The 23,542-nt window shown below is 39.2% G+C and overlaps 3 protein-coding genes across 3 annotated transcripts; 1 reads left to right on the top strand and 2 right to left on the bottom strand.

Annotated features, from left to right (window-relative positions):
• Nucleotides 1-40: 40 nt before the first annotated feature.
• fam89a (family with sequence similarity 89 member A) lies at nucleotides 41-3,469 on the bottom strand. The gene is made up of 2 exons (XM_042503272.1): nucleotides 3,077-3,469; nucleotides 41-847 (listed from the first exon to the last, which is right to left on the bottom strand). The coding sequence occupies exons 1-2, from the start codon at nucleotides 3,323-3,325 to the stop codon at nucleotides 557-559; spliced, it is 540 nt and encodes a 179-aa protein (XP_042359206.1). The 5' UTR covers nucleotides 3,326-3,469; the 3' UTR covers nucleotides 41-556.
• A 6,917-nt stretch (nucleotides 3,470-10,386) lies between these two features.
• On the bottom strand, nucleotides 10,387-14,341 carry sprtn (SprT-like N-terminal domain). Its single transcript, XM_042503448.1, has 5 exons — nucleotides 13,761-14,341; nucleotides 13,424-13,523; nucleotides 12,401-12,529; nucleotides 12,020-12,314; nucleotides 10,387-11,773 (listed from the first exon to the last, which is right to left on the bottom strand). The coding sequence occupies exons 1-5, from the start codon at nucleotides 14,087-14,089 to the stop codon at nucleotides 10,800-10,802; spliced, it is 1,827 nt and encodes a 608-aa protein (XP_042359382.1). The 5' UTR covers nucleotides 14,090-14,341; the 3' UTR covers nucleotides 10,387-10,799.
• Nucleotides 14,342-14,882: 541 nt separating this feature from the next.
• On the top strand, nucleotides 14,883-20,698 carry exoc8 (exocyst complex component 8). The gene is made up of 4 exons (XM_042504053.1): nucleotides 14,883-16,126; nucleotides 17,219-17,472; nucleotides 18,041-18,289; nucleotides 19,570-20,698. Exons 1-4 carry the CDS (start codon nucleotides 14,977-14,979, stop codon nucleotides 19,975-19,977), a joined length of 2,061 nt encoding a protein of 686 aa, XP_042359987.1. The 5' UTR covers nucleotides 14,883-14,976; the 3' UTR covers nucleotides 19,978-20,698.
• Nucleotides 20,699-23,542: the final 2,844 nt, after the last annotated feature.

Genomic DNA, 23,542 nt, shown 5'->3' with positions numbered 1-23,542 from the left:
AGAGTTGCAGTACAAAAAGTCCATAGAGAGGAACAGGAAAGCAAATATCTCATTATTTTATATTATATAATAAATAATACAACTTTGTTCATATATTTTCGAATATGTAAAAAATGTTCTGCCAAAAAGGGTGACGGGCTAGCAAAACCGCTTGATACAGAAGCAGCAGCAGAGCTGTTTATAAAAAGAAATAATATATATTGCCTAATTTTGAGTATATGGAGTCTTGGAATACAATCCAACTCAGCTCCTGAGTTTGAAAGGGAGTAAACAAGCCGCTTATCAAAACACCCGACCCCTCAGCTCCACAGTCTGATGAAGCTCCTGGTCACGCTGCAAAAAAAGAAAAAAGATCTGCAGCACAAGCAGGGGTGTGTTTCACCTGAGGAGGATGAGAGTCGAGCTGGAGTCTGTTATGGTAGTGAGACACCATAAGCTGTTATCTCTAATCAACCAGTTCATTCTTCTCACAAGGCTTCAGCTCCAGCTTAACTCAAGTCTTTCTTAACCCCCCAAAAAAGTTATCCATCTGCAGAAAAATGCTGAGAATGAGGCCTCAGATGGTAACGTGAAAGGAGTCCCAGCTGTCGTCTTTGCTGCTGCTCCCATTCTTGGCCGCTGCCATTGTTGCCGTCCCGTCTCCAACCTCTCCATCCGGCTGTTCTCCAGTAGGGGTGGCACCAGGCTCTGGGTAATACTCGTCATCCTCGTCGAAGTAGCCGTTATCCATCATGCTGAGGCTGGAGGCGGCGCTCAGGTCCTGGCAGCTGCCCTTGTACTCCTGGATGGACTCATGGAGCGACCACAGCTGGCACAGCAGGGACATGTCCTGCTGACGCAAACCCACCTAGAGACGGCGACATTAAGATCCTAATTACTAAATTGTACATTTCAGACGAGGTGTACTTAAAATTCTTGAGCTAAACATAAAAAATGCTTTTCCATGATGCTTAAAAACTAAAGGTGATACAAGATTTCTCTTAAAATGATCTGTGACTGGTATGGGCGTAGGTTCAGTTTCTATACTGTAGAATCAATTATGTAACAGAGGATTTGGGGGTCCTCTGCCAGAAAAAATTGAGCATCAAACACACCATTTCCTACTGATTAAATATCAGTAAATAAATATCTTTAATTTTGTCCAAGTAAAAGTCCTCTGCTGCTTTGATGTTTTCAATACAGAATCCAGTATGGACAAATGACAATCTTATTACAAATAGTCCATGAATTGATAATTTGATCAAAATGTTGATAATTAACAAATTGTTCCAGTATTTTTTTTTGTTACTTAACTTGAAGTAATTTATCAATAGAAACTGCCAACTTATGACTGGTTCCAGACTCTTTTGTTCATGAATCTGCTGCATTTTATATACATTTGAAAACTGAGTATTTTTAGATTTGTTTGTTGGTTGGACAAATTAAGTCAAGTCTGATGGTCTGTTTGTATTTTTGTTTTAACAGTGTTCTGACATATTCATTTTTATTACTTAATCTAAAAATATAACAAAAAGAATAAACTGGGAAACTATTCCTTAGTTGTACCTCTACCTGACATTTTGATATTACCAATTAAAGGTCCTGTGTGAATGGCCCTATCTAGAGCCAGCGTTTGATTTGTCCGCTCTGGGCTTCTGTAGAAAAAACATGGTGGACTCTCTGTGTCGATATAAACAGATCGTTCTAAGGTAACAAAAACATAACGATTCTTATTTTCAGGTGATTATACACCAATGAAAACGTAGTTATGAATACTATATACCATTTCTGCAAATTCACGCCCCAAAATCCTACACACTGGACCTTTAAAAGCTAAAAAAAACTTCTCTTGGCAGGGTTGAAAAGGGCATTTCTACTGCATACCACTCAGCTGACAGTGCAGTATGAACTGAGGGTCACTGCATTGTCTTCCACACAAATTACAGTGGGCAGACGTGCAGGTCAGAGTCAGTTCAAACAGCTAAAACAGTCCTGCACGCCATAAACTGGGGAGCAATGAAGAGATTTAAAAATATAGGGCATTGACAAATTATTAGACAATGTCAACTACAAACTCATGGTAATACATTAACAGCAACAAAGCAATAAGCCCCGACTAGGGAACGTGCTGCAGGAAGAGTGAAGCATGAGCAGAAATAGGATTTAGTAAAGCCTGTAACAAAAATCCAAATGGCAAAAGGATTGAGTTTCAGCAACAGTTTGACCTCTTTAGTCTAAATTACTGGATATGATGAAACTGGCTATTGTTGTGTATTGACCAAGAGCCATGGAGGAGTCTACCTTAATATTGAAATCTGGTCCAGTTCAGTTATGAAAATCCTTGCTGCTGGCATGGGAGTGAACAGGAGTGTGCACCTCAATGAATGTAACATATTAGTTCACTACAGGTTTTTGTACAAGCTCATGTGTCATGAAAAAAACAACTGAAATACAGAGCTAAAAGGTAAGCTTAGAACAAAAACCAGCAAGAGCTAAATGGCTTAATCTGCCTCACCCACTGCAAAGCTTTTACTTGATCCTGGGTTCTTTTGTATCTGGTAGTCTTAATTCCAGACTTCATTATTGAAAATCGTGTTTTTTTTTATCTTCACGGGTTCATAATCGACTGTACATGGTGGGTAGTACATAAAAAGATGCATTTGGAAATTAATGGGGTCTTTTCACAATATCCTCAAACATAAAATTCAGTCAACAGAGCTACTAATGCACAAAATCGAGCAATCATTTAGGGCTTGTCAGGTTGTGCTATCTCAAAAGTCCAAGTGCTGCAAAAAAGGGAGATCTACCCTTGAAAACTGATGTTTTTATCATTGTAAATTGGTCTATGGTAAATGGTATTTATGCCGAATTTACCAGAAGTTTCTAATATTTTTTTGAAAATCTTTAAAATGTGTTTTAATACGTGTTTAAGTTTGCCCAAAAGCAAGGTAACATAAAACCACCAGTTTCTTTGAGGAATTTGGTTGGATGCGAACGCACAAACACAGCACAGAGATTACACGGCAACGACAAACCAATGGTGAAAAAACAGCACTTTCTTTTCGTCAAATATAATGAACACTCCCTGAAATGTTACCATCTCTTTCCGCAGCAGAGCCAGAGCAGCGTCGAGGTTGGCCGGCTTGTTGGCCAGCAGGTTGTCGGCGTTGTTCCTGCCTCGGCTCAGGTCGTCCTGGATCATGGTTTTCTTCACGTACATCCTCTCCATTTCTCTCCAGGAGCCGCCGCTTGAGTTCAGCAAGCCGCTCAGGCTCTTCGGCAGCGGCGGCAGACCCTCGATACAGGCCATTCCTCCCAGCGACCCGTTAGTTGACTTACCATTCATTGTCCTGTGAGTTAGTGAGCGAACAAGTGGTATTATAAACACCGAAGTTGACTGTTTAGTCCTTAAATCCTGTAAACGCTGAGAATAACCAGCCGTCTCCCGCACCAAACAAACCGAGCAACAGCCGTGGTTTTCTCTGCTCAGGGCGGCCAGCGACGCCACGTCAAGTAGCCGGATTCAACTAGTTTGATTTCCGGTACCGTTATCAAAACAAAAGCATCCCTGATGCGCAGTACAGGGAGTGTTATTCATTTATTAACCTTTGACGCGGAGTCAAGGTTACAGTAAATAGACATATTGGTTTGCCACTGTTCCATTTGACCACAAATGGGCCTTTTCTACCATGTTCTCTACCCATGATATGATATATTTTATACTGAATAAAATTAACGAATTAATTAATAATTAATATGGGCTACCCATGTATTGTGTTGTAGGCTACCAATGCAAAACCTCTCAGTGACATAATACAATTTAGAGATCAGCAAAAGAACACATGCACTATATTATTAGTAGTAGTAGTAGTAGTGGTAGTGGCAGTAGTAATATTGACCCTGATCATTTTAAGGTGAGAAAAAAATGTTTTCGAAATGTTTTTTGTTTGTTTGTTTGTTTGTTTTGGGGACTTCTCTGTATGGTTGACATTTTCTAGGTGTCAAATAGGCCTATAATCAAAACAAATAATGCTACTCAGCTTTAGCAGATATTTTTTTGCGAAGAAATCTCCAGGCCGAAAACTATTACTACTTCCACCACCCCACTGCGACTTATTTACATAATTTTACAAATATATGGATCTTTACGTGGTTCAAGATGAATTATTCTTTAAAAAACAATATAAATCAAACGTAAGAAATATACTTTGTGGTAAAGCCTACAGTACCCTACAGCTTGTCAAACTATTTAAAAAAAACTCAGGGTTTTACATATAATATGTATTTCCGGTCTTGTTATGATTTATTGCTGTGAACTTGACTGCGCTGGATTGTGGCTGAGTAGTAAAATCCGCTTCCTGTCCTTTTAACACAGTGGCTGCTGGGCGTCTCCCTGCAAACACTTTGAGGCAGGAAAACTGTCTTTTTTTAACAATCGTCTTCATTTATGTATAGGTTCACACTATATATACTTTTCATTTCTATACAAAATTATTTGAGCACTAGAACAGATTAAAAAGGAAATATATTTAGGCCAGAAATGAGACAAGTTACTGATAAGTATTTATGATGAGAAACAAGACACATAAATTCATTTTCGAAGTTAAAGGCATTTGGCTATCACATTTCCAATACTGATTAATAGACACTCATTTTCTTATGAGTTAAATTATCCATTGATTAAAGAAACATGCAACATTTGAGTCCAAATAAAAATAATGTCTTTACACTTATGGGACACACTGGTGTGTTTATTAGTTGTTGTTTTTTTTTTTTATCTCATAATCATAAATAAGACCCAGATGCTGTTTATTAATTATTGAAGTAAATTAAGGAATTTTAAATCATATTCTTTTAAATGTTTATTTTTTTATTTTTTATCTTCACTGGTAAATGGCCTGTATATTGCTAAAACATAAACTACTGCCTGGTAACATGAACAGCTTTTACTTTCCAGCATTTAACTAAATGTCTTCCAATCAGTTTAATGTAAGATTGTGTTCATTTCAGTCCCTACAATAAAACTAATTGATAGAGTTTCCCCCAGCAGAGTGTAGACAGAGGGTCTGAGGTCATGATGGGAGTGTGTGTGTGTTTGTGTGTGTGTGTAGGACAATAGTGTGGAATATAAAGGACAGATGGTGGGCTTCACTTCCCCCCAATGCTGCAGCCCCGTCACAACAATAATACAACAATAACCTTGAAATCAACACACAAAAGCATCACACACGCTCCAAAAAGAGCATGTGCTGTACCACACACACACACACACACACAAAGTCAGGCAGATGGATGATGGCTGGTATTCCTAATCGCCCTACTGAAATGCATTAAACTTGACTCATTTCCTACAGTTAAGTCAAACACTCATCAAGTGCTTCTTGTAAGCAGCCTGCACAACAGCTGGGTTTAAAGCTTGAAAAAAGACACTTAAAGCTCAAAGAAATAATGATTTGATGATACTTTGCTGTCACAAATCAAAGGAATAAGTTATTTAGTGATATGAGGCTAAATCAGTAAGAGTGGAACTTTGAATATGCTGTTGTACCAACACAAACACATGATATTTGTTTGTTTTTTTAGTTCTCTGTTATTGTTTGTCATTCCATCCATCCATCCATCCATCCATCCATCCATCCATCCATCCATCTGCAGGGGCAGCAGGTTGAGCAAGGCACTCCAGACATCCACCTTTGCAGCAAAGCTTTTCGGTGCATGCTGGAAGTCACAGTGTGATAAAGCCATCAGAAACACATCATCTGCAAAGAGAAGGATATAATTCTTAAGTCCCCAAATTGGACTACTACTTATTTCACCTTTTACATATAACTTACTTGTGTAGGCTGTTATTTAACACAGCCCAGTATAAACATAAGAGAAAATCATGTTATTTCGAACAACTACCAATTTGACTTTCAATTCAACTATTTTAATTCACTGCTATCATACAACACAGTACCATCGTTTGCCCTGAAAATGCATCACATCCCCTCTGTGCGGCCTAATCCTGCTCTCAAAACAATTAGCCATCAGCTGACAGTCCACAGCTGCACAGTTTAGACTGATCAAGGACAATCTGTTTTGTGTGAGGCTTTTATGAGCAGAAGGACCCCTGTATAAGCTTTCATCACCACCATCATCATCACTGCCCCCTGAGATCAAAGGATTAGGCGTATGATGGCACCCCCTGGGGATGCATGTAACCGTGGCAGGCTCCTGTTAATCTGCCTTGCTAAAAAGCACAATGGGTTTCCGTCACTTAGCGTAGGCCGGCTAATAATGGCCTAAAGATATCAGCTTATGTCTCTGCTGGAAAGCAATATCCTGCTAAAGGCCAAAAAAAAATTACAGTAAGTATGCAGGCACAAAAAGACATACACCTCATTGCCCGTCTTTCATTCTACCTGCCTTCATTTATTAAATTCTATTTCCCACCTCCAATTTTCCTTCTTAAGGTCCTTTTTGATGTGTTGTTATGTCTAATCTTAAACCCTCCAAATATCTCTTTATAAAAGATGTTGTACAATTTATCCATCAACTGGATTTACTGTCAGTTTTGCTAATTAATAAATAATTTAAATCATTTATAAAGAAAAATACATTTACTGATTCCAGCTTCCCAAATGTGAGGATTTTCTGTTTTTTGTCTATGTCAATGTTAATTGAATATTTTTGGGTTTTAGACTCATGTTTAGACAAAATGCCAAATTGAAGACGTCACCTTTGGCTCTAGGGCTTTTTGTTTGTTTGTTTGTTTGTTTGTTTTTACTATTTTCTGACATTTAATAAAGTCATTAAGTGATAAATTGTAACAAATAAAAATAAAAACAAGTATAATAAAGTGAAAAAAAGATTTACAGATTTCTCAAATCAATGATTCCATACATCACTATATGAATTAAATGCATTACATATTATCCAACCAATATTGATTTTTTTTAAAAAGAAGAAAAAACGTATTTAAAACATGACCACAGTACTTCCTTTATGTAATGAAAGTTATCATTAGATTCAGCTCTATGGTGCAAGTACTGTACATTTGCTTTGCTTTACAAGATACTTTTTTTTCACCATACATAGAATATTTGCTTCAGCATTTTCCATAATAAATGAGTCATTTGAGGTTTTCCACCACTCTCTAAATCATGGATGGAATCACAGGTGCTCACTGAATATAGCAACATGTGACAACATCATCATTCATCCTTATGATGGTTAATTATCATAAGCAAGATAAAAAAAAAAAAACAAGCATAAATGATCACATAAAGAGAACATTTAAGTTAAAAAAATTAAACTGAAATTAAACCATGTCCCTCTAAACCAGTAGTTTGGTCACTTGACATATTTTACACAACAAAAGCTACAATATATATTTAAAAAAAAAAAACCCAAAAACAACATAATCAGCATTTACTGATAAACAAGTGAGAACAAAAACTGTCACCCCTTCCAGAAATAATCGCCCTAAAGTGTGCTACAGTCCCATTTTGGCTGACAGAACAGGCTTGCATTGAACTTGGAGCCTGCCTGGGATGCATCATTGTCAGAGAGACACAATAGGTCTGAAGGGAATGAGGTGTGTGTGTGTGTGTGTGTGTGTGTGTGTGTGTGTCTGGAGGAGGCAGCTTCCTATAGTGTGTCAGAGTACAGCAGGTCAGGAAGAGGAGTGTCCGCTAAGAACAGCTGCTGTCACAGACATGAGTTTTCTTCTGCTGAGTCGCTGAGTGTGTGTGTGTGTGTGGGGGGGGGGGTATTGTAGTAACGATGGGTGTATGGTGCTGTGTTTTATAGAATAAAATCACAAACAAAATCTATGTGGAAGACATATCAAAAATGAAGCGTTCAGGTCCTGTCAGGAGTAAAAAAAGTACCTGACATAATCCTGCTCTAGGGCCACTCGATGAGTTAAACAGCCTCTTCCTTCTGTTGACAACAGGAAACAATGAGTAATTTCTCAATGTGGGAATGTGCATACTGACTACAAGTGCTCTGCATGGGGATATGGTTAGCAGCTGTAGTTCACTAGAGATAAAACTTTCTACATGAAACTGCTCACAACAAGGTCTGTGTATTAAGCAGGTCATGATTTCTGGAAAGAGGCATTGCTTTTGAGTTTTTCAAATTTATTTTTTGGTGCTTTGAGCACCACAAGCTGTGAAACATCGACATCCATTATACTGGAGAAAAGGCAGACATCTCCAACACTCAGGAACTCACACTAAAACAATATAAATTAACAAATAGCACTGCTGTTAAAAGGTAATATATGTATATTTGACTTTTGGATGAACTGTCCCTTTTAGTAGGATTTGTTTTGTAATGAAGAATTTTTATATTGTTGTACTGATAATTGGATTACCTGCATACTTTTTACACACTAGAAATACATATGAAAAGGTACATTTGATCAAAAACTCTTGATTTAACTTCATCTGATTTAGAAAGAAGTAAAAAAAATAATTTAAAAAATGACTTCTTGTGCTTTCAGCTACAGTATGTTGCATTCAAGGACATTTTCTTTATCACATTGTGATACATAAAAACACATGCTTTCTTTTGTCCACTTCCGTTCTTCACTTTGAATTGTGCTGCACGTGCAGCCAAATGGTAATTACAAATATGTGCAGCGGCAGACTGTGGTAATTGAAATGGGATGGGTGTATGCTGACATCCTTTGTCACTACTGCTGGCGTCGCTCCAGTCTGTCCTGCAGGGAGAGGGCGTAGTCCCCATCAGCAGCTGGCCTCCCCCTGTCTGACCTCTGCCCTCCCCCTTCTCCCCCTTTCCTGCTCACCCACCAGCTCTGTTACACCCTCTGTCTGCCTGTCATCTGTCTCCAGTACTACTTCTTTCACTATGAACTGTTAGGACAATCATGGCTGTTTCTTTTGGATGCACTCTACAAGACTTTACAGGCTCACACTGCTTGAGGCAACACTAAACTATTCCAAAAAAAAAAAAAAGATGAACATTTAGTAAGTGTTGTGGCCATTTATTATTTCATGAGGTTTGAGTTTTTATCATTAGATGCCATTATTAGTTGTTATATACTGTCATAAGTTACACTCCATACAAAATATTCATGTAAATTGAACAGTAAAAATATTTTATTTGGCAACAAAATCCAATATATTACAAACAAAACATCTACAAGTGAAATGTACAGATACAAAATTCTTATGTTGTAGCAGTGAAATCAGCATTTTAAACTTAAAAATACTAAAATGTCAAAAACAGCATGTAAAAGATCTTCAGATCTGACTGATGATGCACATCGGCATCGCTAAATTACTCGGCACAATCAGATACCTGTGCTTGCCTGACCCTGCAGATGGGTGCTGCATAAATGTGAAGATGAGCAGAAATAAATAGCTGACAAGCTTGAAATGTGATTCCCTCAGATCAGCAGAGGTCAGTCTGTCTCCTGCTGGTCTGAAGGGCGGCAGATGCCGATTTGAGGTGGAGGATAACATCAGACTACAAGAGCCAATACATCCGCCCCCAGAGGAAGCAAAAATAACCTTTCTACACACATAAAACAACAACTTCTGGATTCAGACCAACACTGGTCTGAGCTCACACCATACTGTCAACTCTCCCCAACTGCCTCACTGCAAAACTGATGATTTAGCTTTTAAATATATATTTAATCTCATCCATGCAGGTTGTAGGAAGCCTTTCAGTGAAACAATTAAGATCTTTTTACAGAACTGGACAGTGTGATAGAAAGAAATATAAGAATGTCATCCTTAAAATATGACAAAGTTAGAACAAATATGCTTCAATTTTTGGCACAGTACACAAAAAAGTATTCTGCCATCAGAGATACTTTAGAGAATTTTTGTTTGTGTAGCCTGATGAAAAAGACATTATAAATTCAAGTAAAAGTCAAGTAACCGACAATTTCTGTTTAGGCCTGCTCTCATCGTACACTAAAGGCACAAACTGTCAGACAGGCACTCATGAGAAAAGGATGTCATTATTATGTCGAGGTAATATACTGACAGCTACAAAGAAAACCATCTACTCTGATAATAAAACCTGCCCAACTACTCTTTTCACATCAAAAGTGTAGTCATTTAACTTGCTGAGAAACTCAAAGAAGATGTAGTGCAACATCACATAAAATCACTAAAACTCAACACAGCATACTCCCTGAAACTTCTTGAGCCAGTTTAAAGGAATACTTCACCCAGAAATTACATCTTGTATAACAATTACTCACCCAATGTTATGTTGAGTATGTGAAGAAAACTGTGTTTTTCTCGCAGACTCTAAAACTAGCAAACATTCTTGATAAACTAAAGTAATTGGGGGCCACATTATTAAAAAAAAAAGAACTATTTCAAAACATCTGTTTACAAACTCTCACACAAATCTTACAGAATAACAGACTTAAATAATAAGTCTCATTTATCCAGTCACATGCTCAGTACCTTTCAAACAGATGCATTTTTGCTAAAAACCTTACTATTAAAACACCTTTGCATTAAAAGTCTTAGATACAGATGAGTTACCCGTACACACTACTGGTATGTGGAAGTCTTTTAAATTGTGAATTTTTGGTAAAAATCAATTTTTATTTCCGAAGTAGTGAGCATTCGACTGAATAAATGAGACTTGTTATATTTTTGCTCTTGTCAAACGTGGTCCCCCTTTACTTTAGTTCATCAAGAATGTTTGCTGTTTTTCCAATTATTCGTTCATGTGAGAAAAAATGTTTTCTTTACAAATACAAGTTAACAAAGGGTGAATAACTGACATTCAAATGATAATTTGTGCTTGAGGTATTCCTTTAAAAGATGTTTTTTTTTTTTTTAAGAGAGGCAAGAATCGAGGTGCTGGTTGATCTTTGACTCCTGCACCTTTGCTTGGCACACAGGACAGCTGACCATCACTGCAGAGGAGGAAGACAAAGAGGAAGGCGTAAAACTGTGCAGCTCTGCAGAGGAATGAAGGGAAGAAGAAGAAGAAGAAGAAGCGGGTGTGGAGGAGGCTGTCCTTTGCTGCATTGCAGGTGATTTTGCCTCCACTTGCTCCCTCGAGGCTGCTGAATTGCTTCCTAATGTCTTCTGGAAGAAGTCAAAGATGCTGGATGAGCCTCCGCGGTCGTCCCACGGCCTCTTCCTTGATACCTGAGCAGCACCAGCAGCTCCTGATGTATTGTCACTTCTAGAATTATTAAAATACTTGGACTGTGTTTGTTTAGCAGGACTGCCTTTGGTTCCAGTTGAAACGACAGAGTGACTGGAGTTGCTGGGACTAGGCTGAGATGTTCTGTGAGGCAAAGCTGCTTGGATATTTTGGTGTTTAGCAAAGATGGAAGATGCAGTTGCACTGTTGGGTGATGTTAATGAATCTCTTTTAGTTTCTGTGTTTGAGGTGGAAGACTTTCTTGGGCTTTTAAAGAGTTCTTCGATGGACCTCTGTTTGACTTTATCTGCTTCTTGGCTGCTGCGGTTGGGTTTGGGGATTTTCACTGGCGAGCCGTTGATGTTGACAAAAACTCTTGTGTTACTGACAGACCTCTTTATAGGTGGCTTCTGCCCTGTGGAGGTAGCTGGTCTGATGGAGGGAAAGGTGCTAGAGATTCCATTGTTATACAGGCCAGGGCCAACAGGAGAACTGAGACTTTTAGCTGGAGATGAAGGGGTGAAGAGTTTCTTTGGAGAGGAAGGCACTACTGGTGTGTGAGATGGGGAGGCAGATGTGGAGGTCTGTGACTTCCCTCCGAGTAGGTAACCTTTGCCGCTGAATGGAAGAATGTTCCTTATATCCTGTGATCCAGAACCTGAAAAAGATACCAGTTCAGAGTCAGGTAATAGACTTTATTTGAGATGTCTGTCCAAATGCAAAAATGGAAAATGTGAATGTGAAGTTCCATGACTTTTCTGGGTTTTTCATGACTGTGGGAACCATGACTTTTACACTGTGCTTTGAATGGATTCTCTAAAAAAATCTAGCAAAATTGAATCAACCCAAAGAGCTGCTGCAGTATCTAAAACGTATGACTACAGTAGAGGAAGAAACGTATCACCTGTATTTGTACTTGAAGGCTTTCCATTTCCCGGGGCCTTTTTCTCTGAGGTCTTGTCGTCCTTTTTGCCATCCTTCTTGCCTTTTTTACCATATCCTTCAGGCTCCTTGACCTTGGTGTATGTCCCTCCACACGACCTCTTGTGATCCTCCCACCAGGGGTCCTGAGCAGATGGAGCCCGGTTCATGGCCCTTTTCACGTAGCCAAAGTAGGGCCTGCGGTTCTGGCAGGGCCCGTCGCATCTCCACCAGTGCTGCCGGTACACATCCACCTCATCATGGAAACTGTGGTAGATCTGACACAAGGACAAGGTGTATTTTATTGCTGCCATCTCTTTGTAATCCTGAGACAAGATAAGACAATATCAGAAGATACACCTACAGATATTTTCGTCCCACTGGCGTTGTTGATCCGATTCATGTGTTTGCAGAACTCTGGACCATGACCGTCTCGGTCTCGGTTGTTCTGGGTCACAAACAGCAGAGCGTGGATCATTTCGTGAAGGAGAGTCTGTGGAAACAAAAAGTATAAGGGCTCTAACTATAAAAGGATGTGTGTTCTTTCTTTGCATTTCAATTATCAGTATCATACACAGGCATTTACTGCTGGGACTTGGGAATTGGAGGCAAAATGTGTCTTGACATGCAAGAAAAATTCAGAGGAAGAGCTGCTACAGTGTATAAGAGGAATTTTTGGAGTATTAACCTGAGCTGACCTAATACTTCTCTTCACCCAGGGTTTCTCCACACATTAATTTATTTGTGGTGGCCTGCCACAATCAAAACATCTGCTGCCACAAATTGATTTCATATTTTTGAAGATGGACCGTTCATTAGGAGTGCTGTTGGAATATATGTACTGTTCGGTTTTGCATTGCAACACTCTCCTGGACTTCAGAGTGTACTCTGGGCACAGATGGAGCAGCAGAATGCGGGAGAAGTGAAAGTCAAACCATTAATTGCACCGGGTCTTACAGTTTGCTTTGTTCTCCTCTAAAGCAGCTGCTCTTCTCATACATTAATCTGATCTGACCAGTTTGACTGATCAATTACCACCACACACAGATCCTAATTCTGTAGGAAACACTGCTTCACTTTCTTATGCTTTGTTAATGTGTAATCCCGGTGTTTGTACACTATCTTTATACATGTCAAGCCTTTTTAATAGGCTGTTTTACCATTATAGTTAAAACTTAAGCGCTATACTTATACTACTGGTGTGGTCTGTCTTCAGTGGTATTCTGATCCTTTTTTGTATGCATGATTGCTATACTTCTTTGTACTGCAAAGTATCTTAAATATTTTTAAATATTTTAATTTTTATGACAGTTGCAGGGGATATATATGATAAAATACTCAAAATCACTTCTGCAAAAGCAAGATCCGTGTAACTCATCCATCTCACCTCCACCAGGTCTTTTCTTGGTCGTAGCTTCAGTAGAGGCTCACTGAGTCTGATTGAACACAGTCCACCTCGGCCTTCATATGAACACACGCCAGCACACCTATAAGAAAGCAGACATTAGAAAGACATTAGAGGCAGCCAGCCCTTTAATGAACTCCACAAGAAATAAAAAAAAATACATAGCAGCACAGGTGTGCTGGGAAGTTTAAACCGTGACACAGACCCTTCTCTGCTATGGTCACACCAAATCCCATTCAAAAACCTATCAGTTTATTTACATTCAGTTTGGTTTTGATCTTTGACAACAAAATAAATCATAACACTAGAGCTTACGTACAGTGTCATTCTTGGGCTCCACTTAACCTCCACACCGCTGAGTTTCCCCCAAAAGAAAGTATCATTGAACTCCAGAAACATGGCTCTGACATCGGGGTTAGGGTCCAACATCTCCCAGGATTCGTCCACGATGGACAGCGGCCTCTCGGGCCGGACAGTCGGCTTCCAGTAGGGAACAACATCGCTGCCACCTCCAGCTACCTCCACTTTCTTTTTCTTACTGCTTTGTCCGTAGTCATTGTTCTCAAAGCTGTTTGATAAAACTGATGTCTCGTATTCGTTGTCAAACTGTTCCTGTAGCTGAATGGCGAGCAGAAGATCTGCATCCATTACAACACAAACACTAAGAAAGCTGATGTAAACTGGCTACGTAGCTTTGGTTTACGTTAGCTTGATTAAGCTAACTAGCCAATGTAGCTTGTACAGAGCTCTCAATCAAGTCACTGGAGCCAGGGTGCAGTTTCACAAACATACTACCTGTAAAATATTAAATACTAATTAAAACATCCATATATTCATGTTGGACGAAAGTAAGTCTACGAATTGTCCGTCCAATACATATCAGGTAGCGCCAACCGTTGTTGCGTCAACACTCTCAAGTAGCGACCAAAGTATATCCGTTAAGAATGTCAAAATAAAATTTCTGAAAATAAACCAGCGGCTTTCATTTTTTTTAGAGGAGAAGTGTGTGATTAATCGAGACATTTTCGTCTTTTTATGTAGATTCTGAATAATAAATTTACAACCGTTTGCCTTTCTGTAGCATACACCAATGCTTTTAAATCGTTGTGCTCTTAATATGACATTGGTAACTCTCGCACACTTGACAAATTTCTTTCAAACCGTAGCAAAGAACTCTGGGAATTGTTGTCTTCTTTATTTCATACATTTGGCCAAAACGGAATGCACTCGGGGTTTTTCTATTGTAATTCGCTAATTAAATAAATCACAACAAACAGCAATTTAAGTCTTAAATCTACTCTTTATTTCAAACTGTTACTCGACGGACTTCTACGAACGGCCACATTTCAATTACAAAAGTTTATTTTGATAGGATTTGTTGGCCATCTCATTATCCGAATCCCGTGACGTGACAGGGTGTCAACTTCCTGTTTAGGTTGCAAGCGGATATGAACTGATAAACTGCTCCTCTGTCTGCATTTATCGCCCATTCGTCAACATTTAGTCTAAATAAGCAAACACACACACGACAGAAGATGTCGGAAACGGGAAACCGACTACGGAAGCTTCTCGAATCTCCTAATTTCGACCCTCAAAATTACGTCAAGCAGCTGTCACAGCAGTCCGATGGCGACAGAGATTTGCAGGAGCATCGTCAAAAAATCCAAAACTTGGCCGACGAAACGGCTCAAAACCTGAAGAAAAATGTCTACAAGAACTACAGACAGTTCATCGAGACGGCCAAAGAGATTTCCTACCTGGAGAGCGAGATGTATCAGCTGAGTCACATCCTGACGGAGCAGAAGAGCATCATGGAGAGCATCACTCAGGCCTTGCTGTCCACAGACAAAGATGAGACCTCTAAGGAGATGCAGGCTGCTTTCCCCAAAGAAACAGAGGAGCTGAAGCAGAGGACGCTCACCTCACTGCTGGAGAAAGTGGAAGGGGGTAAAAACATCATGGACACCCCAGGGAGGCACCTCGTCTACAATGGGGACCTTGTGGAGTTTGATGTTGACAATATGTCCCCCATCCAGAAGGTGCACGCTTTTCTGATGAACGACTGCTTGTTAATCGCCACCTGGCTGCCAAACCGCAGAGGAACCGTGAAGTACAAATACAACGCCCTGTATGACCTGGAGAGCTTCGCTGTGGTCAATGTAAAGGACAACCCTCCCATGAAGGACATGTTCAAGATCCTCATGTTCCCAGACAGTCGCATCTTCCAGGCGGAGAACAGCAAAATCAAGAAGGAGTGGCTGGAGATCCTGGACGAAACCAAGAAGAACAAAGTCACCAAGGACAGGCACAAGAAAGAGGAGGAGGTCCCTACATCTCCTGTGAGGGCTGAGGTGTCCACCAATCCTTTTGATGAGGATGATGATGAGCCAGTAGATGCTGAAGAAAGCGTTGACCTCAGCCTCGAGTGGATCCAGGAGTTGCCGGAGGATCTGGATGTCTGCATCGCCCAGAGAGACTTTGAGGGTGCGGTGGACCTGCTGGACAAGCTCAATGAGTATCTCAAAGACCAGCCAGTCAACCAGAGGGTCAAAGAGCTCAGGCTGAAGGTGGATGAGCGTGTTCGGCAGCTGACAGAGGTTCTGGTGTTCGAGTTGTCTCCAGATCGGTCGCTTCGTGGTGGACCCAAAGCCACCAGGAGGGCTGTGTCCCAGCTGATCAGACTAGGTTAATGAACAGCACCTCACACATCAAACACACAAATGTGATTTTCTTTGCAGATACACTAATCCACTTCACCAATATCTATTTACATTCATGTGTCACGATGACTACTTTTGTTTAACAATATATTTGTCATTCAACACCATTTTATAATTCGGATATAGAGATAATACAATAGCATAATAACGATTACACCCCTTTTAAAGAGCAATGAACTTTTAATTCAAACAGAAATTAAAGCAGGACATGTCTCAGCATTTTTTTCAAGAATTGCAAGTTATAAATCAAGTTATCATTTTAATTTGAGCAAGTAAACTTAGTCAGAGTTTAGGTATTTAAACTTTTACTAAGTTTTAGATTTGGATTTTGCCAAAAGTAGCAAAATATTTGTCTTTATACATTATGGTTTGGTGTGGACAATATTCCCAGTACAGCTGAGATAAATCAGACTATCATACCAGGTTTATCACACTCTACTCAGTTCCAGTATTGAATCATATTAGTAGTGCACATATCTGTGAGTTTCAAAATTACACCTCGGAAACATACTAACACGAGAAGTGCGAAAAATACAAATAAATAAACTAGTTAAATATGACAATAATAAAAATGAAGACACATACAACAGACAGTGACCCAGCAAGGAGTTTAGAAATATTGAGGTTGTTAATTAAAAGTGTCCCCTACAGGAGTCTTAAGAAATACATTTTTGACTTGCCACCAACTAAACTGAGTTATATTTTCTAAGTATTTAAAGGAAAAATCTGAAAATATTACATTTTATTTAATTGTATGACTGTTCCGGTATGTTCTGTGTTAATTTCATCTTTCTTAATTATGTTGTTTAAAGCCCTCTCCAAATTGCCAGGTTTTCTGATGTATCGTGATGGAGAAAAAAAAAATCCCTTATAAGATAGCATGTATTTGCTACAAATAAACAAATGTTTAGGTATTAAGTTAAAACATGTACGAGTTTTCCTTAAACCCCTTATATAGAGTATGTAACTATAACATGTTAAAATACATTTTAAACAAATCATCCCAGTCTCACAACATTAAATCAAGTATTTAAATCGTTTTTTGACTGTGTTGCAGGCCAGTCCACCAAGGCCTGCGAGCTGTTTCTGAAGAACCGCGCCGCTGCAGTCCAGACGGCCATACGGCAGCTCCGCATAGAGGGAGCCACGCTGCTCTACATCCACAAACTCTGCAACATCTTCTTCACCAGCTTGTTGGAGACGGCCAAGGAGTTTGAGATGGACTTTGCAGGGAACACGGGCTGCTACTCCGCCTTCGTGGTCTGGTCCAAATCAGCCATGAGGATGTTTGTGAATGCCTTCAGTAAACAGGTGGGTACTAACAGCCTGTTCAGTAGGGGAGTTTGAATGGCAGGACAGATGATTTAGTAATGTAGCCCGTGAGAGGAAAAATATGCAGTTTTACAAATACGAAAACATAAACATATTTTTTATTCTGCAACCATTTAAAGAATGCAGCTGAACTAAAAGTCAGAACTGGAATTTCGTTTCAGACTATTATTATTAGGATACTTTTTATTCCTTAAAAAATATTGAACTGTAAATATTGATACTGAGCCAAAACATGCTCACTTCCTAAAGTTTGTACACAGAAAATGCTTTTATCCCATGTACAGCTGTTTGGGTTTATTTCCTTGAGAGGCTAAACTGGGGCATTATGACAGTTTGCTTCCAGAGTTGGGTTAGTTAATCACAAACTGTTGCATTCCTACTCAGTTAACTTGCTAACTACCTGTTTACCTGTTAGTTTCAAGATAATTGTTGGCAATCAGAACACTAGCACAAAAAAAAATCTTCGAAGGCATTTAAAAGTGTATTTATTCTTTTAAAATCACAAAAAAAAATATCCTAACAAAGTGAGCTTTTCTGTCTTCATCAGGTGTTTGACAGTAAGGAGAGTCTGTCGACGGCAGCAGAGTGCGTTAAGGTGGCTAAGGAGCATTGCCAGCAGCTGACTGAAATCGGCCTGGACCTGACCTTCACCCTGCAGTCCCTGCTGGTCAAAGACATCAAAGCGGCTCTGCAGAGCTACAAGGACATCATCATCGAGGCCACCAAGCACCGAAACTCTGAAGAGATGTGGAGGAGGATGAACCTCATGACCCCTGAGGCTCTGGCTAAACTCAAGGTGGAGTTTTATGTTCTTCGTGTTTCATCCACTTTTCTTTTGTTTTTACTGTCTGTGGTGATTTCATGTTGGTGTTTTTTTGTACTGTGGCTTTTTTTTTTGCTTCAGTTTTCTGTTGATGAGCTTTAGAGCTGAAACAGTTAACTGATTGTAGGTTCAGTGTGTAGGATTTAGGGGCATCTCTTGGCAGAAATGAAATGTAAAATTCATAAATATGTTTTTGTTAGTTTATAGGTGCCTGAAACTTACAATTGTGTTTTTATTACCTAGAAAGATCCATTTCTATCTACATACAGAGCCGGTCCTCTTCCATTGGGTCTGTCATGTTGTTCTACAGTAGCCCAGATCAGATAAACCAGACAACGACTCTTGAAAGGACCAGTCATGTATTTTTGCATCGGCCACTATAGTTTTTCGAAACTCTGGCACCAAGGAGAAGTTTCAGCTGGCTGCAATCTGCAACCTTACCATTAGATGTCACTAAATGTCACACACTAAACCGAGACACTGAACTTGCTTTGCCCGGGCGTCACTTTTGCAATATGACAGGAGGCCAGCAGCCAGTAAATAAACTATTATCAGTAATATTTCACAGTATGAATGATAAATGAATTGCCTGTTTTTATTCATCAGTATTTTTCAGGGTGTTTCGAGGACTTTAGGACATCTGTGGCTTAACCCCTTAAAACTTCTGTTTGGAGGTTTGGGGGATCTCCCCCCTTGACATTTTTTTTTAAATCAACAAAGCTTAATTTGGATGCTTTTTTAAACACTCTGGCACCTTATGTAAATTCAAAGTCCAAAAAAATGCAATGTGAATTCATTTTTTCCCACTGTGAATTAAACAATGGTCAGTGGGCCACCTGCCACCTGTAAATTGAATATTACAGCAGTAGACCTTTAAATTTTAAGTTGATTGAGAGACAATGTCCAGCTACTGTGAGGATTTGACACTTTTCAGTATTTTATAAGACATCTGAAGTAAAAAAAAAAAAAAAAGAAAAAAGAAAAGGTGATATGGCATTTTCACCATTATCTCCCTTTTTATAAATTACACTGATTGATTAGTTGAGAAAATGTGAACTAAAAATAATCTTTGTTGCAGCACAGTTGACCAATTTTAACCTCTGTAGACAGTGATTTCTACCTGCGTTTAGAGGATTTTTCTTAAGAAAGACCGAGCAGATGGTGCTAACGACAGCACATGTCTGAGCTTCCATGAAATAACAATATGTTAAATCACTGTTAAGAGATTACCACGTGAATCTTTTTTTCTCCAGGATGAGATGCGCAGCTGTGGCATGGGCAGCTTTGAACAATACACCGGCGACGACTGCTGGGTGAACCTGAGCTACACCATTGTGGCCTTCACAAAGCAGATGATGAGCTTCCTGGAGGAAGGCCTGAAGCTCTACTTCCCCGAGCTGCACATGGTTCTGCTAGAGAGCCTGAGGGAGATCATCCTGGTGGCTGTGCAGCATGTGGACTACAGCCTGCGCTGCGAGCAGGACCCCGAGAAGAAGGCCTTCATCATGCAGAATGCCACCTTCCTCCACGACACCGTGCTGCCGGTGGTGGAGCGCAGGTTTGAGGAGGGCGTGGGCAAGCCGGCCAAACAGCTGCAAGACCTGAGAAAGAGCACCAGGCCGGTCCGAATCAATCCAGAGAGCACCACATCTGTGGTCTGAGAGTGCAGTTACAGACTGCGAGATGTCGGCTGTTTTGAGATTGCGGGACAAGAAATGCAAGAAATTAACAGTATGCATAATGGACAGCAGATATGCAGCAGAATTTTTATTGTATCTCACAAAAATACAGATCGATATTGGCTAATACTGATGAAAAGTGACTTGAGATTTGTATTGCTGTCAAACTATTATATGTGTTTTTAAGAAATGAACCATAAAATGGTCCATTTCTCAGTGGGAAAACCCCACCCCAACAGATGAATTAACCAAACATTTGGTAATGTGTGTGTTTTCATGTCAGGGTATGGTGATAACCAACAAGTGCACTGTTCCTCAAAATTGTTCAATTGTGCAATGGAAATGTGGTTCCTCAGGACACATTGGAGACAAACAACTGATGAATGCATGTTCATTTTCTAATCAGACTGGTTATGTTCATGGTTACGTTTTCGCCTGTTTTCCTCTGTTTTCTCTAAATTACATGACAATTGATTAAAGGCATTGGCAAAAATCTGATCATAATGCACCATGAAAAGCTCATGTGTATGGTTAAACTCACCTTCCTTTGATTCTGACGCTACGGGACCGTTAACAGACACTAAATATTATCCTAACATAACTGGAATGATTAAAAAGGATGACTGAAAAGGAAATGCACTGGTAAATGCTCACTGTTGTAATAGTCAAACACATAACATTTAATAAACAAATTCATGCACAAGTGCAATTTTTGTTTTTTTGTATTTCCAGAAAGATATATGTTGAACAACAAAGCAGTTTTTTTGCTGAGAGGGTTTCTACCTGTGTTCCTGCTTTATAAAAGAATGAGTGAATTTCCTGCATAAAAGATTTAAAGTTCTTAAACATTTTTGAAACTTTGAATAACAAATGTTGAGTTGTTTCCATTAAAAAGTATGTTAAATCATGCCCAAACTGAAACTTGATTCTCCGGCTGTAATGATACTGATAAGAGTTCCCACGGTCATTGAAAACCTAAAATAGTCATCGAGTTTTGGATCTTTTTTTCCAGGATTCGATCATGCAATAATTAAAATCCTTGAAAGTGTTGAAAAAGTCATGGGATGTTGTTGTATGTAATGAAATTAACTGTTACAGTACACTTTTCTGTAGATGTTGATAAAATGTAGCTGTAAGATGTGCCGTTGTGTAACATTTTGTATCTTACTTTTCCCTGTTCATCTCTTCATCCATGTATGCCAACTAGCTGGAATTATGTTTGAATAGAGTTTGAATGTGTTATGTCTGAACAGGAGAAAAAGAAGAAAAGGCATGACATTACAGCGCATTGTCGAAGACAACAAAAAGCATGTTTCTGTGACTGTACAAGATAGAAGATATCAAATATCACTACAGTGCAATTTGCTGTCTTGACTATGTGATTGATTATATTGCCCTCTTGTGGCAGCTCAGAATTAGGACATTTTGAGATTGGTGGCTGACTTAAAGGGGGATCATTTCAGTGGCCTAAGTAAGTCCAGGCAATATTTGTGAACATGAGCTACTCTCTCTCAGAGCCAGAAATCACAGAAGGAAATCTCAAACTTCTGATGTCTGGAGCTGCTCCATAGACTATTAATAAGAGCCTGACTTTTTGTGCGCACTGAATGTTTGTTTTCTCTTTTTGTGGTGAAATAAGTTTCATTCTGTTGTAGTGTTCTCATCTGCGGAGCACAAAATGTTCCCGTATACACAGGTCATTCCCCTGGCTCTTCGCAGTGTCATCTAGAACATCTGTCACCAATAATTGTCTATGGAGAAGCTCCAGACTTTATACAATATGAAATCACAAATTTGGGTTTTAGTATTCTAGTTTTTGGATTTGGGAGAGAGCTGTTCATGTTTGGTAATAATTATTAAATGTCTTAGACCAGAGGAGTAACATGTATGAATTTGGAAAATTGGCCAAGTTCCCCTTTGAGTTAGGGAACCTTTCATAACATTTTCACCAAAGGTTGGGACCAAGTCATTATTTTGCAAGTCACAAGTAACTTAAGTGTTTTCATTAAAGTTGTGAGTTAAGTCCCAAGTCCTAAATTTTTAGTTTTGAGTCCTAAACAAGTCATAAGACACTCTTCACCAAGTGTAATGCCATTTTAATAACAGAGTAATAATATATTATTTTACAAAAACCACTAATGCTTGCTTCGTTGGAAGTTGTTGCATTTCTATCTGTAATTTTCAACCTACATGTTCTGGGTAAAAATGTCAAGTATTTTCAAGTCAAAAGGCCCAAGTCCAAGTGACATCACGAGTCATTGATATACAAGTCCAAGTTGAGTTGTAAGCCTTTTTTTTATTGTGTGAAGTCGAGTCTTCAGTCATCAGATTTGTGGCTCGTGTCCAAGTCATTTGACTTGAATTGACACCCCTAATTTGTAATGAAGGGAAGTTAAAATAACAATTTTAGTTATGCTTTAAAAATACTTTTGATCAGCTTTGGTGTTAAACTATTCTTCTAGAGACATCCTAAAATCTATATTTATAGTTAAGTCCTCTTTATGAACTATGCCTGAAATAAATCTGTGCATTTACCATCCTGTTTTACTAGAAAATTCTAAATTCAATCGTTTGACATGTCTGCCCTGCAGATGCGCCTGCAGTAAAACCCAAGCAAACCAATTTAGCTTGTGTTATTGCAACATGAAAACAATTGCTCCTCTCACTGTGTGTAAAACATTTCCCAGCAGCGACAGCCCTGACGTGCCGTGCTGGCAGACGCAGATATTTTTAGACTGCGTTCATGATTCAACACATGATTGTTCTCTCTGCTTCACAGCTCATCTCATTATAATCACTGATGTGATCGAGGGCTCGAGGAAAGCCTCGGGTGAAGTTATCAGCTTATCCTTCGAGAAGAAGCATCAGGCTGCTGGGATTATCCGAGAGGAATTCACTCAGTCTACACTTACGGAATATGCAGGAATGATTTCATGTGATGAATAGATGGTAGTTTGATACATCATCAGAAAAGGTTAAGATTTGTGGCATATGCTTGAAAACTTTGTGTCTGTGTCCTCATTCAATTCTTCTTGAACCATAAGAAAAAAAGAATCTAATTCATAGATGATTTCCAGCCTCGTCTTACTTTACATACATGCAGTTCTACAAGTTGTATATGTGTAATATGTGTACAAGAATAAAGCTCAAAATAAGCACAGTGCTAAAAGCAGAAGAAATACTTCAACAAATAACCCAACTAAATCAAACAAAATATTCTTCAGAAATATTAATTTGTATTTGTATTGTCTCTGAAAACAAGAGGACAAGTATGCCACCATGTATGACTTAATACGCAGGTCACGCAATGTCAAGTGTCTGCAGTGTGGGAAAACAACAATGCGCATGCCCAGCCCTAATTCCCAGCTGCAATCTGATTGGCTGTTTCGTAACGGCAGCCATGTTGCTTTTAAATCAAACAGTAACTTAGTGAGTTAAGTAATAACTGCGGTCACCACAGACAATTTGGGCTATCTTCGACAGATCGCATTTTAAAAGTCCACCTTTTGAAGAAAATGTCAAGATTTAAGACCTCGGTGCCCACCAG

This window comes from Plectropomus leopardus, chromosome 16 (assembly GCF_008729295.1).
Source record: "Plectropomus leopardus isolate mb chromosome 16, YSFRI_Pleo_2.0, whole genome shotgun sequence".
Classification (NCBI taxonomy): Eukaryota; Metazoa; Chordata; class Actinopteri; order Perciformes; family Serranidae; genus Plectropomus; species Plectropomus leopardus.
Note: the sequence above shows the minus strand (reverse complement) of the source record. Positions and strands in the feature narration are given on the sequence as shown.

Coding starts and splice junctions, on each gene's coding strand:
- fam89a (XM_042503272.1), bottom strand. CDS start 3,325: ATGAATGGTAAGTCAACTAACGGGTCGCTGGGAGGAATGGCCTGTATC. Junction 848..3,076: donor CTCTGCTGCGGAAAGAGATG/GTAACATTTCAG, acceptor CGCCGTCTCTAG/GTGGGTTTGCGTCAGCAGGA.
- sprtn (XM_042503448.1), bottom strand. CDS start 14,089: ATGGATGCAGATCTTCTGCTCGCCATTCAGCTACAGGAACAGTTTGAC. Junction 13,524..13,760: donor TGGAGCCCAAGAATGACACT/GTACGTAAGCTC, acceptor GCTTTCTTATAG/GTGTGCTGGCGTGTGTTCAT. Junction 12,530..13,423: donor CAAGAAAAGACCTGGTGGAG/GTGAGATGGATG, acceptor TTGTTTCCACAG/ACTCTCCTTCACGAAATGAT.
- exoc8 (XM_042504053.1), top strand. CDS start 14,977: ATGTCGGAAACGGGAAACCGACTACGGAAGCTTCTCGAATCTCCTAAT. Junction 16,127..17,218: donor GTCCCAGCTGATCAGACTAG/GTTAATGAACAG, acceptor ACTGTGTTGCAG/GCCAGTCCACCAAGGCCTGC. Junction 18,290..19,569: donor AGGCTCTGGCTAAACTCAAG/GTGGAGTTTTAT, acceptor TTTTTTCTCCAG/GATGAGATGCGCAGCTGTGG.